This window comes from Solanum stenotomum, chromosome 6 (genome assembly GCF_019186545.1).
Source record: "Solanum stenotomum isolate F172 chromosome 6, ASM1918654v1, whole genome shotgun sequence".
NCBI classification, from domain to species: Eukaryota; Viridiplantae; Streptophyta; class Magnoliopsida; order Solanales; family Solanaceae; genus Solanum; species Solanum stenotomum.
In genome coordinates, this window is record NC_064287.1 from 10,958,035 (window position 1) to 10,973,991 (window position 15,957).

The window sequence follows — 15,957 nt, forward strand, 5'->3', positions numbered from 1 at the left end:
TTTTGTTATCCAAATGTGTCGATTGATATAATGGTTATTTTAGATAAAAGAGTTCGGACTCCTCTAGAACAATCAAGGGACAAAGAAAATAGAGAGGAGAATATTCATTTAAAACCTCAAAATTAAGATAACTTGGAGTAGGATACTGACACTGAGAGACGGAAGCTAGGGAGCGAATGGGATTAGATACCCCATAGTCATGGATACTAGGCGCTGTATTACAATATTGTTTGTGATGATGAAAATGAAAATACTACAAGACCCAAGTATTAATTAATCCGAGTTGAACCATAATGTAGAGAAATAGGTAGGTAGACCAAAAAACAGGCAAGAGAGAGCTCACAAAAGTTGGGACTTAATTTGGCGGAAAGCCAACACCATGGTAGAACAACAAACTCAACCTCCTTCTCCCTGACCAAAACAAACAAAAAGAATTACTATTAAATAAATTATAGTAGGAGGAGAATAAAAAATTAAATGTAAGTGACATCACCTTTTTTCTAACTTGTTATTACTTGTCCTCGTCACTTGAAGCTTCAGATTCAGTAAACTCATCTTGTTGTGATTTTAAAGGATCAACAAAGTCTTTCAATTTCTCAACATCAATGGGCTCCTCTGATGAACTAACATCCTCTATTGCCCTTAACCCAACATTGGACGAAGATCCTGAACCACTAGAGTCTGCAGAGCCATCTCCAATAATAACAACATCATCATCAGAATCAGATATTTCCTGGATGGACTCACAAGTGAACTTCTTCTTACCACTATCCACCTTTTTTCCCATTTTTGACTTCTCACCTCCCCCAGAACATGTGTTTTTTTCTTCAAACTTAATTATTTTCCTCCTAGTGTTACCATTTTGAGTCGACTTGTTCCTCTTACCACTGTCCACCTTCTTTTTACCCGTTTTTGGCTTCTCACCTCCCACAATACATGTGTTTTTTTCTTCCAACTTAGTTGTTTTCCTCCTAGTGTTACCATCTTCAGTCGACTTGTTCCTCTCCTCAATAAACTCGAGACAATATTTTAAAAATTGTTGTCTAGTCCTCTTCCTTGGAATAGAGGACCCATCGCCTGAATCCATATTGCACCAAACTCAAAATACACGACCTTGAATAAAGTAAACAGATGGATTCTTCAAACTGTAAAAACAGAGGAATTTGAAGTGTTTATTGTTTTACAGCAATAAATAATAATGGTGGGTACTCCACTAGAAAATAAAAATCCAATTAATAATAATGGTAGGTTACAGTGTAGGTTAATCAGTTTTGGTAGCCTTATACACTTCTTATCTAGGGAAACTAAATTAGAACTGTGTGGAAGATGGAAGGTTGCTTTTATGGGTTTGCTTCACCTCCGTTGGCTGGTGCTAAATTCATACTCCTCTGATTCAAAAATAATTACCTAGTTTGACTTGAAATGAGTTTAAGAAAAAAAGAAATTAATTTTGTAATTATAAATTAAAGTTATGTTAAATATATCAAAATATTGTTTAATTTTATGACTTGAAACATTTCATTTGGAAAGTTGAAGTTAAAGTATTGCCAAAAAGAGGCAGATTAAAAAGAAAACGAATATTTTTTAAGGGATAAAATACTTGTTATTGATTTTTGGTTAGCCATTTTTAATGATTCGATTTTCTATTTAACTGATAAAAAATATTTTTGACGGATCCAAACACCACACCATAGTTATCATAAAAGAATGTGTTTGGATACAATTTGGTCTTTTTGCAATCTTTTCTGATTTGAACAAGAGATATGCTGACGAGGCACTACGCTGAGCTCTGCCTGTGGTCTACTGCCTATGTAGAATGAAACGCAACCACGTGCTATTGAATTGGCTAAACAGTATCATTGATGTTTCTTATTCACAAATTACGAAATAAGAAATTTTAATGATACTAATACTATATATATATATATATATATATATATATATATTGATTTAATATCAATTAAATGAAATTATCAGTTTTAATAATATCAATATAGTGTATATATACTGATTTAATATTAATTAAGTGAAATTATCAATCTTAATTAGGAGTGTTTGCAGGTCGGTTTAGACCGATTATTGGTCAAAATCAAATCAACTTAATCAATTTTAAAATTATTAAAATCAAACCAAATCAAATATAATATACATTTATCGATCTGGTGGGTATTGATTTCAATTTAGTTTGGTTCGATTGTTCAGTTATTAACCATACAAAAAAAATAGTTATAATGACTGAAATTACTGAACTTTCAATCACTGAATTTACTTTGAATAAAGTTTTAAAATTCACAATTTTGGCCTAGAAGGAACAGACAATAATATTTTCAATCCCACAAATTATCATACTCGTATACATTAAATCAATAAGATAAATGTTTTCACCTTGGATATTTTTGTTTCCAATAAGTAAATTATAAAAAAAAAATTATGAAAACATATATAAGATCTTTAAAATTGTTTATAAAAATAATATATTAAGTATGTATATTAATAAAATATATCTATATAATTTATCGGTTTGATTCACATATTTCTTCGATTTTTTCAAATAAAATCATAACCAAACAAAATACTATCGATTTTCAAAAATTTAAAACCAAACCAAACCAAACCCAAATAAAATCGATTTGTGTTATCGATTTTTAGCCAAATTGTGAACACTCCTAGCCTTAAGGATATATATATTGATTTAGTATCAGTTAAATGAAATTATCAGTCTTAATGATATCAATATAGTAGTTAAGCGAAATTAGTTGAGGAGGTATATAGTGTAATTATTTAGTGGGGTATAATGTACGGGGTATATGTTCGTAATTATTTTGTTCTTATGCGTATTTGCTTAATTTCTCCATATATATATATACTAGAAAAGGGGAAGCCCGTGCAAAATCATCATTATTTGAAATTCATAATGTTTATTTATGGTACTTTTATTTTTTCTTAAATTTAATGATATTTGTTTTCTTTCTAATCATAATAATATTAACGATCTAACATTAATATTAAAAATAAAAGGTAATGGTTTACGTCATATAGTGCCTCATAAGTTGTCCATATATTTCACTTAGACACCTCAATTAAGTCTTGTACATGTTGAACACCTTATATGTTTAAAAGTGATTCATATTAGACACAAAAAGATGGCATGGCAAAAAAAAAGTGTATTTCATCTTCCTTAAGCCCGTAAAATATTTAGAATTTTTTTTTCTTTTCGACTTAAACCTAATTAGTAAATAATTATTATTATTATTAATTTTTAAAAAGGAAGGAATATCTTTTGTCTTTCTGCAACTATTCATTCCATCATTCTTTCCACACACCCCACCCCTTCACCTCTCTCTCTCACTCACTCTTTCCAATTCTCTAATTCTTTTCTGCTTTTTCCCTTCATTATTTTTTCATGTAGATTTAATTGAAGTCTCAAATAATTCGATAAAGCTCCATTATTTTCATTGAAAATAATATTCTAGCGAGTAGGGATGGTAATGGGGTGGGTGGGTTTAACGCTATGCGGGGAAGGGCCAGTGGGATGCGGGAACTTTTTACATATTATAAGAATAATAGAACATTATTTATTAAGATATTTTTTAAAGCTACTAAAATATTTAAGATAGTAAATGAAAATAGTTCAATCAAAAATAATACAATTTCTTACATGTTTCCAATTGACTTCTTAAAAATAAAATTTTAAGTCATTATCCTATTAAATTAATACAACTTAATGAAAAAAATTATTTTTATGAATTTTCTTTTTAATATCAAACTTAACAAAAAAGGAAAATATTAAAAAAGTTATGTAGGGCGGGTTCATGGGGGCGGGGTGGGTTGAAAATGAAAAAAGTTGTTATGCGGGGCGGGGCAGATTAAAAATTATGCGGGCTAAACTCAACCCGCCCCACCCCCGCCTCATTGCCATCCCTACTAGTGAGGTTGATTATTTTTTCTCGACAATTTTTTTCTTGTAATTGTAATAAATGATTACTAGTGGAAAGAAGATGAAGACAACGGGTGGAGATTTTAGCATTATTAGATTGAAAGGTGACTAATAGGTTAGCTTAGATAGACAACAATGGTATATTATCGGCGCCGATGAAAGGAATGAGATTTGAGAATTAAAGGGGTGGTGATGGTTTACTGACGGTTGAAGCATAGCCCATTAGAAATGAAAGTAAGGTCCGACGGAGAAGAAGAAGAAGAAGAAGAGTAGAGGCAATGATGTACTGGTTACTGAGGCGCAGTAAAAAGGGAAATAAGTTCGTCGGAAAAAAAAAGAAGAGGAAGGGTGGAGTGGGGTGGGGGTGGGTTAATTTAAACATTTTTTTTTGTTTTCTTAAAATTCCTTTGGTATTATTTGAATAGAGTTTATAAAAAAACTAATTCAATTGCCCCATGTCATCATTGCATCGGTCTATTTTCTATGTATATACGTTTGAGATGCACGCATGTTTGTATTTTTGTTAATTATCATTTTGTGTCAAATAGGTATAAATTGTTAAGATTTAAGTGTCTGATATTGGAATCAAATGGACTCCTTAACTCCTATTAGTAGTAATTATTAAAGTCAAGATTTAAACTTTTTTTAGAAATTGATTTAGGAATAAACAAAAGGGTAATACAGAAAAATATGGTTCAAATTTTGTACTTAATATGTGTGCATTACCTTAGAAATTTAGTTAATATGGAATAGAGGGAGTATCTTATAAGAGTGAGTTCAAAGTGTCAAAGTGGGCAGCAGGTCAACATGCCTTCTTTGGCACTTCAAGGGCATTCCCGTAATCTTTTGACAGTTTTTCTACTTTAGTTTGTTTGTCTTATTTTTTAGTTTTTTTATATATTTAAAAATTGTGTATAAATATTGAAAATCATAATAACTAACAACTTAAAATATTTTTAAAACATAAAAAAATACTCTTGAAATTAATTTATCAGCGCCACATAAAATGGGACAAAAAATAACATGATTATTTGAAAACTGCGTAAAAAGTATTGTAAATCTCAATAATTAAGAACTTGATTTTTTTAAAAAACATATAAAAAAAAATTGATTTGTAATGACTTGTTAGGTCATTTTGAGCATTAGTCCTCTCTCTTTCATAAAAAGATTCCGTAAATTTTAAATGAGAATTTTAAACTATTAGCTTAACTACGGTAAATTAATTGATGGATATTCTTTTAAATAATTAATTTAGTTGGTGGGTAAAATCCATCATTTTTTTAATACTCTATACCACTTGACCCATGTGTTCAATAAGTTAGTGAGATTATCATTTTTAGTACTTTTTTTTTTAGAAAAGAAAATAAAGGAAGGAAGAAGTGTGTGTTTGGTATGAAGGAAAATGTTTTCTTGGAAAACAAGTAGGTTTCTAACTTATTTTCTCATGTTTGGTTAGTGAATAGAAAATATTTCTTAATGTTTGGTTGGTAAAATGAAAAATACTTTTTAGAAAATAACTTTTATTTTTTGCTTGAGACTAAAAAATGTTCTTTAGGAAAACAATTTCTTATCTGAAAATCAACCCCAATAATTAATCTAGTACCTGACTCCGACACCAAAACTTGGATATGATCCAGATGACCATTTCAAAATCTAACCCTGAGATCTGACCCAAGACCTAACCCCGACTTTTGACCCAAAACCTGAGCCAGGATTTTTGTTTTCCTAAAACAATTTTTTTTAAAAAAAATTGACTAGGTCGTGGGAGGGGTGGGGGGTAGGGGTGAGGATGCATAAAAATGAAATTATTTTAAAATTTGAAATACTTTATTTTTTTAAAAAAATTATGGGGGTGGCACGGGAGGGGGGGGGGGGTTGGGGCTAAGGGGGGTGCCGTAAAAAATGAAAATCGAGGATTACCCGCAACTTTTGTCCATAAATTTAGAACACAAGGAGTGTAAAGTCTGAAACAAGATCATTCATTTGTTTATCCGTGAGAACACGAGGCTAGTATNGGGGGTAGGGGTAGCTAGGGAGGTGTCTGGGTGTAAGGGGTGGCGTAAACATGAAAAAAATTGAAATTTGAAATATTTTCCAAAAGAATTTTAAAAAAAAAAAAATTGACGGGAATGACCTGGATGGCGGGCTGGGGTGGAGGTGGCATAAAAATGAAACTTTTTAGAATTTGAAATATTTTTCAAAAAATAACTTTTTTTAAAAAAATATTGATGGGGTTGGCGGGGGAAGGGGGTGGCATAAAAAATATTAAATTTGAAATATTTTTTAAAAGCAATTTTTTTGGGGGTGGGAGGTGGGGGGTAGGATTAGGGGTGGTAGGGTTTGAGTGGGGTAAAAAAATCTTAAAATTTGAAACATTTTACAAAAATAATTTTTAACTTTTTTTGCTTTTTGTTTGAGGGGTGGGGGGAGGGGGAAATGTTTTCCTCCATACAAACAAACCCGAAATTACATGTGCAGAGTAGGGTTTTCGTTCTTTGGTTTTTTCTTCTTACCCTCCTTTAGTGTGGAGTAGTGTCTTTTTATAGAGGTTCAGAAATAATAGTGACCAAACGTGGAAGAATACTAGTGGTCAAACGTGGCTGACGCACTAAGATAGTGGGATAAAAAGTAGTGGCCTAAACTTGGCCAACACCTTTGAAGATCATATATTTGGGCCCCATCGTCACATGCATTATTATCACTTATTGACACGGACTTTGACGCGTGCTTATCAATTTTTTCCTCCTTAAAGGATAGTGATAAAGTAAGCACTCACATGACAAATGTGGACATACCCATATGGCACACTTTTATTCCTACTTTAGTTTATTGTCTTTGCCTTGTTTTGTCTTGTTCGTCTTCAGGTATCAAGATTGTGCAGAGCTATGGAATCAAAACTCATTCCTGAATCATCATCTTCATTAGGATCTTGAGCATCTTGATAATATGAATGTTCTCCATAGTTTTCTCCTCCGGAACATAGGAATCTGGTTATATTATTACCAGAAGTGTCTCTCCTTGAGCTTGTATTAGTTCTGTTTCGTTCTGTATTTATACGTTCTATATCTGGTACCAGTCTGTCTCCACTTGGATCTGGATTTTGTGTAGTAATTACATGTTTATCCTATCTTTATTGGAAAAACTTTTTTAAAGTCTTTTTTATTATGCTCTCTATTTTATCATATTTTTTCTTTTTATGGAGCATAGTTTTCTTCGTTATTGTCTCTACCGGAGTAAATGATCTGGGTAACCTTCGTCTTAATGAAGAACCTTCATCTTCACTTTTTAGCAAAGTGATAGCCATAAACGGGTTTGAGGTGTCTTTACCGGCTACCGTTTGAATCGGACTAGCTGTATCTTTATTATCCGATATCTATATATATATATAAAGATGCATATGAATTGTGTTTCTGATTTCTGGGAGTGGCAACAATTCTTTTGGGGTTGGGGAGACAGTTCTGTATTGGGTAAGAATGGATTAGATGAACAGAGGGTATAGAGTTAATAAATTGATAATTTTGAATTTGTAGTTTTTGCAGCGATTAACGTATCATCTTACATTTTGCGTTGACATTTCCTTCTTTTCCAGTTCATTCTTATAATTATCACATTGTGATTGAAGTTAGGCATATTGAGACACCTAATTAATCATTATGTGTATTATATTATTTAAGTACAATTAAACTTATGATATTTGGAGGAATCAAAACTCAACCTAGACTTAAAATTTAGAAAATATGAGACTTACATATTAATTGGCATAAAGATTAAGTACTTGATTATAGATTTGATGAGTTTTTGGGTCTATGCTAGATATATAGTAATATAGGTGTCGACGGACTTGTTTGCTTACAAATATTATACATTTCAATAGATTGTATTGATTTGGAAGCCCAGCGAAAAGAGAAGGCTCAAGTCCCAGAGTAATTGCTTAATTATTTGACGCAAGTGCATTTCTCCACTCTTGTTAAGTGTATAGAATCGTGTATTTCTTTGTGGTATGTGTTGATGAGTAATGAGACTTGGTGATGAGTTAAATTGTTCATATTGAATGATCATAATGATGAAAAAGGGGTAATAAAAGGCAACTTGAATTATATTATGATGTGAATGATTTGAAAGGTTTATTGATTCATTGTTGATGTTGTATCACGATTGTGGTGTTGTGAATTATGCATTGATATGGAAATGGTCATCTCCTCATTAATTTGTGAACATGTCATTTGCATTGGGTGTGAGACATAATTGTGACAAGTGTTACGTGAATTGAGGAAGAATAAGGAATTAAAGAGGATGTACCATTTCGAGGGACATGTCGTGCGTCACGATGAATATTATGATTCGAGGGACGTGTCATATGCCGTGACAGATTCCATTATCGAGGATTGTGTTGCACGCCACGATAAATACATGGACATATATGTCCCATGTGAATCTCGGACTGAGAGACAACGGGTGTGTATCACTATGTCACACATGCATTACCATACTTGGCATTGCATTGCATATCTTTATCATTTGTGAAACTTGTGATTGTTAAACTTGATCGTGTGTTGTTGATCTATAATTGTTAGAGTGTTGTACTTATCTTGAGCTATGTGCTATGTAAATTGTGATCGACTAGGTTGTGCTAGTTTTATGCAGATTATAGTTGTGGAGATTCGGTTGGAGTAGGAGTACATGTATCCTATATTAATTAACTTTGTGTTTAGGAGTTTGCTTGTTCAGTACCGCTTTGTTTGGTACTCACATTTTGCTTCTACACTTGTGTAGGTTACGAGCCTATATTCGCATGATTATTCTATCTTCTCTCCTACGTCTGACACTCAATGTGGATATTTTTTGAGGTAGTTGCTTGTTATCTCAATGGATCCTCTTGCTCCTTATTTATTGTTCTATTCTAGAAACAATGTCATTTGAGACTCGTATTTTCTTTCAAATCAATTGTAATACTTTAGAGACTTGTACACGTGACAATCAGGTTTTGTGGTTTTATTTGAGTTGATTGTGATTTATGCATTATTAGTCATTGTTAGTCTATTTTTCTTATTTTACTTCCACATTTATCGTTTTAGTTGAATTTTAAGTTGACTTGTCTTGGTGGAATAAGACATGTGTCATCACGTCCATTTTTGGATCGTGACATTGACTCTTGAAATTCTATTTGTACTACATAAATTGAGACCAAGCAAATAATAGAAAGTCTAATTGACCCTCGAATCAGTACCGCATAAATAGGGATATATGAGTAACATATATTGTTTAAAAACTATGTAGAAGTAATATAGATCACAATAATTAAAAAATTCAAAGACATGTATAAAATTAAGTTAATTCTCAAAATTTTATCAGCGTCACATAAATTGGGACAAGAAGAGTAACATATATTATTTTAAAATTAAGTAAAAAATACTAGAAAATCACAATAATTAACTACTTAAAATATCTAAAAATCAAATTAAAATTTAATTAATTCTCTAAATTCTATCTGTGTCACATAAATTAAGACAAAAAAAATAACATATATTAGACCAGTACTAGCACGAGCACTTGTGTATAGTATATACATAATTTCTTTCATTTGTTCATTATTTTAAAAATAAGTTTTTATTTTTACTTGTTACTTTTTTCATATCAAGAAAATACAATTTCTTTTTCATGTTTTACATTCCTATTTACATGTCGTCGTTACTAAAATAGAAATTTCTTAATACTTGTCATTTCGCAAAATCAATACATAAATATCACTATTCTTTCTATTTTACCCTTGAGAGTTATTGGCCTTGAAAGTATGATTGTGGCTAACATAAGAAAACTAAATGATTAATTCATGTTCATTGGTCAATTTAATTAATCAAAATAAATTAATTTATGTTCGTTTGTTGAAAACTTGATTTTAAAAAATAATAATTAAATAATGGTACGATTATAAACTTATTTAGTTTCTTAAGGAACGAAAATATTTGTTATTTGTGTCCAAAATAATTCTTAAATAGTAAACTTTAAGCTAAAAAAATGTGTCAATGACACATCACATTTTCGCCCAAATAATTTTGACAAAGGAATTTAACCACTTTAAAAATATATAGTTTGCAGAAGTCCTCCCCCGCCACATCTTCTCCATCATACCCCTCTTTTTTTTGCAAACAACCCCGCCCCACTCCATTTTCTTTCCATCCAAACTTGATAACCATTCCTCGAAATTCTTTTAAGAAAAATTATTTAATCAGACAAACATTTTGATCATAATTATTAATTATTCCTATAGTTGAACTAAGAGAAATGGTCTAAAGCATCCCCAACCTATACCCGAAATTCCAACTACACACTCCAATTTCACAAGTGTCCTATCACCCTCCTAAACATTTTATTTCCCTATTTAGTGCACACCTGAGTGCTGACCAGTACACATAAACCAAATATATTGACTAATGTGATTTGCACGCGCGGGCCCCACTTCAACCTTTCATTTCCCCTCCTAAAGATCGAATGACCTCACCCCTTACCCCCAATTCTTTCTTTTCGCTTTTCTCATTTTCATCTCCCTCATCAAAGTCTAATTACAACATCTAAATACATATTCCTGGTGATGATCCAAGCCTTCTTGTGTGTATTTTCAACTTGATTACATAGTTTATCAACTGATTCAGTAAAGGTTAGTTCTTTGTCCCTTATAAAGAGAAGCAATAATACAAGGGAAAAAACATACACCATAGCAAGTGCAAGACCAAAATCTTCTTTCCGAATTTAATTTCAACCAAGAAGTTTACAAATTCAATAAAAATTCATGTTTGCATCTCACTACAACGTTGAGCATTGGGTCTGATTCATCGATACAAACCTTATAACAAATTTAAAGAAAATTTGAAATTCAAATTAGAGAACCTAAATAAAAAATTAGAGCAGATTACAAACCCTAACTTCAAGATTTACAATAGAAATGAACATAAACAACTAAAACGTAGCCATTTTTTAAAGAAAATCGTAAAAATATTGAAGAAGGAACAAATATTATGGTGGGGAAGAAGGAACAAAGGTTTATTTATTTTGGGGAAGATGAGCATTGCTAATTTATTGTCTCTTTTGACGTGTACCAGTTTATTTCCTCTTCTAATGCGGTTAGAGGATGTGTTTTCACGTCCTATGACAGGTCAGCACCCAGGTGTGCACTAAATAGAGAAATAAATTGTCAAGGGGAGGTAATAGGACACCCGTGAAGTTAGAGTGTGTAGTTGAGATTTCGGATATAGATTGGGAGGGCTTTAGACCATTTTCTCGTTGAAATAATTATATATTGTCTTACTAATTAAACTAATAATTTCATACCAAATTTTAAGTCAATACATATAGATTTTTTTTATTACCACATAGATTAAAATAGGAAAAGAGATGAGCGAGAGAAGAAAAGAGGCAAGCAAGATAGTCTACATATCCAAGTTACATGTAAATCACACTAGATACATGTATCTAGGATACTAAATATATGAATCAGAGATACCTCAGAGAGGAGAGAAAGGAGAGTGGCAAGCGAAAATTCATATACATGTAAATCCACTTAGATACAATATATTTAGAATAAATTACATTGAATTTTGAGCCGATATATTCAAGATACATGCATGTGGATGGGCCAACAGATATATGTATCTAATGTCCAAATTTTGGTAAGTTTTGTAATAATGAAAAAGGAAAGGAGGTAATTAGGTACTAAATTAGTGGGATTCTATAAGTTACCCATTCTTTATACCTTTCAATAACCAGAGAACAATGGCATTACAAAGTCGTTTGGTACAAAGATTAGTAATGTAGAGATCAGCAATGCAGGGATAGCAATGCAAGAATTATTTTTTATCAAGTGTTTGGTTCATTATTTCTCACCTAATCTTGTGTTTAGTTTAGAACTCTACAGAATAATTTTTTTCCAATTTTACCCTTGAATTATAATTATATTTCAAGTAATTACCATATTTATTACGGTTTAAACTTTGAATGCAAAGTGCTTAACAAATTTAATTTGCTTGAGTAAGTCTGATGCTATAAATGAGATGAAGTTATTTTAAGTACCCATGACCAAGGCTTACCTCCCTCCTCTCTTAACAAAACTGGAAAAAACAGTAGCTAACAAGAATTACTTTGCTTTCAAATGTAATCTTCTAAAGAATTTGCAGGTTCATAGACAAGAAGAAATGTTAAAAAAGACTACATTAAACAAGATTTTGGGATTTGAATAATTGAACAAGTGTGCTGAAGTATTGGATATGAAAATCAAGTAATTGATGCAAAAACAAGCTTGAGAAAGAACAATCATAGCATCAACAGTACAAGATCAAATCTTGACAACTTTGTATTGGGATTCAAGCTTACGCCTAGAATAGATCAGATCATCATACAATAGTAAGGAAGACTACTGATAAAAGCATCAGAGAACCCATTGTCCATCCTGTTTTCTTGAAGCTGTAAGGAAGGCCAAGAACACCAGCTCCAACTACTTCTATGAAAACATTAGCAATAGTTTTGGATAGAAAATTTATTTTCAGTTAAAATTTGAATATCAACGAAATCATATCATTTTAATGAAAACAAGACAAACAATTTCAAATAGCAGAATAGTGTGACTATCTTTGCCAATTCTAAAGGATGTATAAAGAAATTGAGGGCAATTCATGTAAGTTTTTTTTTGAGTCGCGGGTCGTCCATATGGACCGACTCAATTCGATTTGACCCGACCCGACCCAATATATTTTTTCTAAAAAAAAGATAAACTACAGAAGAAAAGGGGGAGGAGTAAGTTACAAAGTAACTGCTCAAACGTAAAGAAACTCTTTTTTATGGCTTTATCTAACGTTTCTCTATGAAAAAAGAAGAGGGTAAGAAAAAGTGAACAGAGAAAATAAGAAAATACTCTCTTTCTTCAGAAGAAAATCAACAAACAAAATTGACATTTAGTTTGTGAAATGTAGTCACACAATTCATTTTTGATAGCAAATCAAGGACATCCGCTGCAAGTATAAGGTACACAACTCGTTGTTTTTGCTCAATTTATCTTATATTGGTATCAGAGCCAGGATTAATTGTTTCATGTTTGAATAATTATTGAATTTCTCTGGTTGAATGAGTCGAAAAATTTGAAATCTGATTATAAATATGTTTATTTTTGTCCATTAACGATCTGTTTTCTTTAGGTTACTCGATATTCCATTATGAGTAGGAAAAAGAGAAGATTTTCTGACCCGAGTATTTTTTTCTTCCTTATGGTTCTTTCATGAAATTTTTGTTGAGATTTTTTGTTGTTGTTACATGCTTTTTTTCTCCATGAAAGTAATGGGAGAAGATGAGTAAAATTTCTAATGAGTTATATATTATATGTTGAAAAGAAATAGACTTTAAGTTGGATAAAGACTTGAAAAGACCAAGTTCAAATTTTTTGTAAAAATAAAAATAAAGAATTGGAAGAGAGTTTAAGGGACATAATCATGTGCAAGCCTTTTTTTTTTTTTGTTTAAGGATTAATAAGGAAAAATAAAATGGTCCCACAATTTTTTTTTAAAAGGAACGTGTGAACCTTTCCTCTCTTTTTTTTTTTGTCCTTTTCTTTAAGGATTAAGGGAAAAAAAATGATCCCACTATTAAAATTTAAAAAAATAAGGAAAAAGAAAAAGGGAGTTTCTTTTTGTTCTTTTCTATTAAGGATTAAAAAGAAAAAAATAAAATGGTCCCATTTTTTTTTAATAAAATACTTGTACCCTTTTCTTTGGAATCATAAAGTACTATTGTTTTTTTTAATGAAAAATAGAAAATGGATTTGTAGTATTTTTTTTATATTAATAAAGTATTTATTTTTTATTTACTTTAACATAAGATTTTTCAAGTGGTCAAATCAGATTGTGGTTGACTTTGAATTTTTTTAAGGCCATGAGTTATCTTCTTTACTTAATGAAGAATAGTGACCACTTGTTTTGACTAGATTATAATTTTAACTATGTGTATTAAAATTGATCTTGATAAATTCACTTATTCCTTATGTTCTTAAACGGTACCTTGTCTCCTACGAAAAATTTGTGACATACGTTATCGCATTAAATGATATTAATCGTATTTTCATTTTTGTTCCCATTTCAGTTATGACTAAACGGGAACATGCTCAAATTATTCCAAGTGAGAGTTCTCATAGTAGAGCAAAGGGACAAGGTAGAAGAGCAAGCTGTTGTAAGACACAGAGGGTGTGAAATAATACAAATTGATGTCCTAAGGGTGACATAAAATTTGTCGAGGAATCAAAGGGTCATTCGAAGGGAAAAAGAGAAAACATTTAAAGAGTTTAAGTCTTTGAAGATGTCCCTTAATATTTCAGCACGTGATTTTATTCACCTTTTTGAAATAAAATGGACTGAACTGGCTGATTTTAAGAAAATTTCAGATTGGAGAGGCGTAGCTTATTTAACAGACGTTCTCCGTGAACCTTGGGGCAGTAGATTGACTGATGTTTATGATGACATTTGGCCTAGTCAGCCTTTTAGGGTGTATAGTTGTTGTCTTGAAGACTTGTGGGAGGATTTAGTCTTTAAAAAGATTAGTAATTTGTTATTGCTTATTTGTTTTTCAATATATGAACTATGTTGTTTGTTTTTTCTCAATTTATGTTATTAGACTTTAAAAAATCTTGTTTTAAAAGTCTTTACTATATTAGGATACACATTAAGAAATTAGATTTGAATATTGGTTAAATGTTTAGTTTGTAGATGATGATTGGATGCATACGTGTCTTTTTTATTTTGCATTAAATATGAAATCTTTATGATAATTGATTTGCTTAAATGTGTATGTCGCATGCGTAATTAATTAAAAATTCTTGCCTTATTACATCTTAATAACAGACATGACATCAAAAAGTATCATTGCTGACTTAAACAAAGGTGAAAAACTTAACGGTGACAATTACGACATCTTGAGTCATAAAATATGGTATGTACTGGAAGATAAAAATGCTCTGGAGTGTATAAATCATGTTTTGAATCAACCAGAAGAGGGTAATTCTGCACAACATATAAGGGATTTTGAAGCTTACAAAACTTGGAAAAAATATAATTCCACTGCACGTGGAATAATAGTTAGTTTTGTGGTTGATGACCTTATATATGAATGTGAGGAATTCCCTACTGCTCATGCTATGTGGGANGTATCATTGCTGACTTAAACAAAGGTGAAAAACTTAACGGTGACAATTACGACATCTTGAGTCATAAAATATGGTATGTACTGGAAGATAAAAATGCTCTGGAGTGTATAAATCATGTTTTGAATCAACCAGAAGAGGGTAATTCTGCACAACATATAAGGGATCTTGAAGCTTACAAAGCTTGGAAAAAAGATAATTTCACTGCACGTGGAATAATAGTTAGTTTTGTGGTTGATGACCTCATATATGAATGTGAGGAATTCCCTACTGCTCATGCTATGTGGGCACATCTACGAGGAACGTATTGGGGTACGTCTGTAACCCGCCTCCGACAGTTGACTATCAAGTTTGACACTTACAAAAAGCATCATGATCTGAATATCAAACAACACCTAAGGGTGATGTCAAACATGATAGCTCAACTCAAGAGTGTTGTCCATGTTCTTTCAGATGAGCAACAAGTTCAGGCAGTGATTCGGTCTCTTTCTTATAATTGGAAATATTTGAAGGTTAACTTGACCCATAATGATAGCATCAACACTTTTTCTGCCCGTCATGTTGAACTTGAAGATGAACGACTTGGTGCTGCTAAAGTTGTTTCTAATGCCTTTGTGGAAGAGTCAAGTGATACAAAATCTTCAGATTTCAAGCGCAAGAAGAATTGGAAAAGAAATGGAAAAGACAAGGAGACTAGAGAAGGACCCTCTAAGAAAAAGAAGAAGCCAAATTCCAAGAATGAAAAACGTTTTTTCAAGAAGAAAGACAAAAATAAAATGAAGTGCTACAATTGTCAAGTATTGGGGCATTTTACTCGTGAATGTACCGAGCCTAAAAAGGTAGCATT

The 15,957-nt window shown here is 31.5% G+C and overlaps 1 protein-coding gene across 2 annotated transcripts; it reads right to left on the reverse strand.

Moving 5' to 3' along the window:
- Positions 1-205: 205 nt before the first annotated feature.
- Positions 206-1,235, reverse strand: LOC125867891 (uncharacterized). Of its 2 annotated transcripts, none has more exons than XM_049548486.1 (2): positions 494-1,235; positions 206-411 (listed from the first exon to the last, which is right to left on the reverse strand). In XM_049548486.1, exon 1 carries the CDS (start codon positions 1,085-1,087, stop codon positions 512-514), a length of 576 nt encoding a protein of 191 aa, XP_049404443.1. In that variant the 5' UTR covers positions 1,088-1,235; the 3' UTR covers positions 206-411; positions 494-511. The 2 variants fall into 2 exon arrangements, with proteins under 2 accessions (XP_049404443.1, XP_049404444.1); XM_049548487.1 differs by having other exon boundaries at positions 206-407; positions 489-1,235.
- Positions 1,236-15,957: the final 14,722 nt, after the last annotated feature.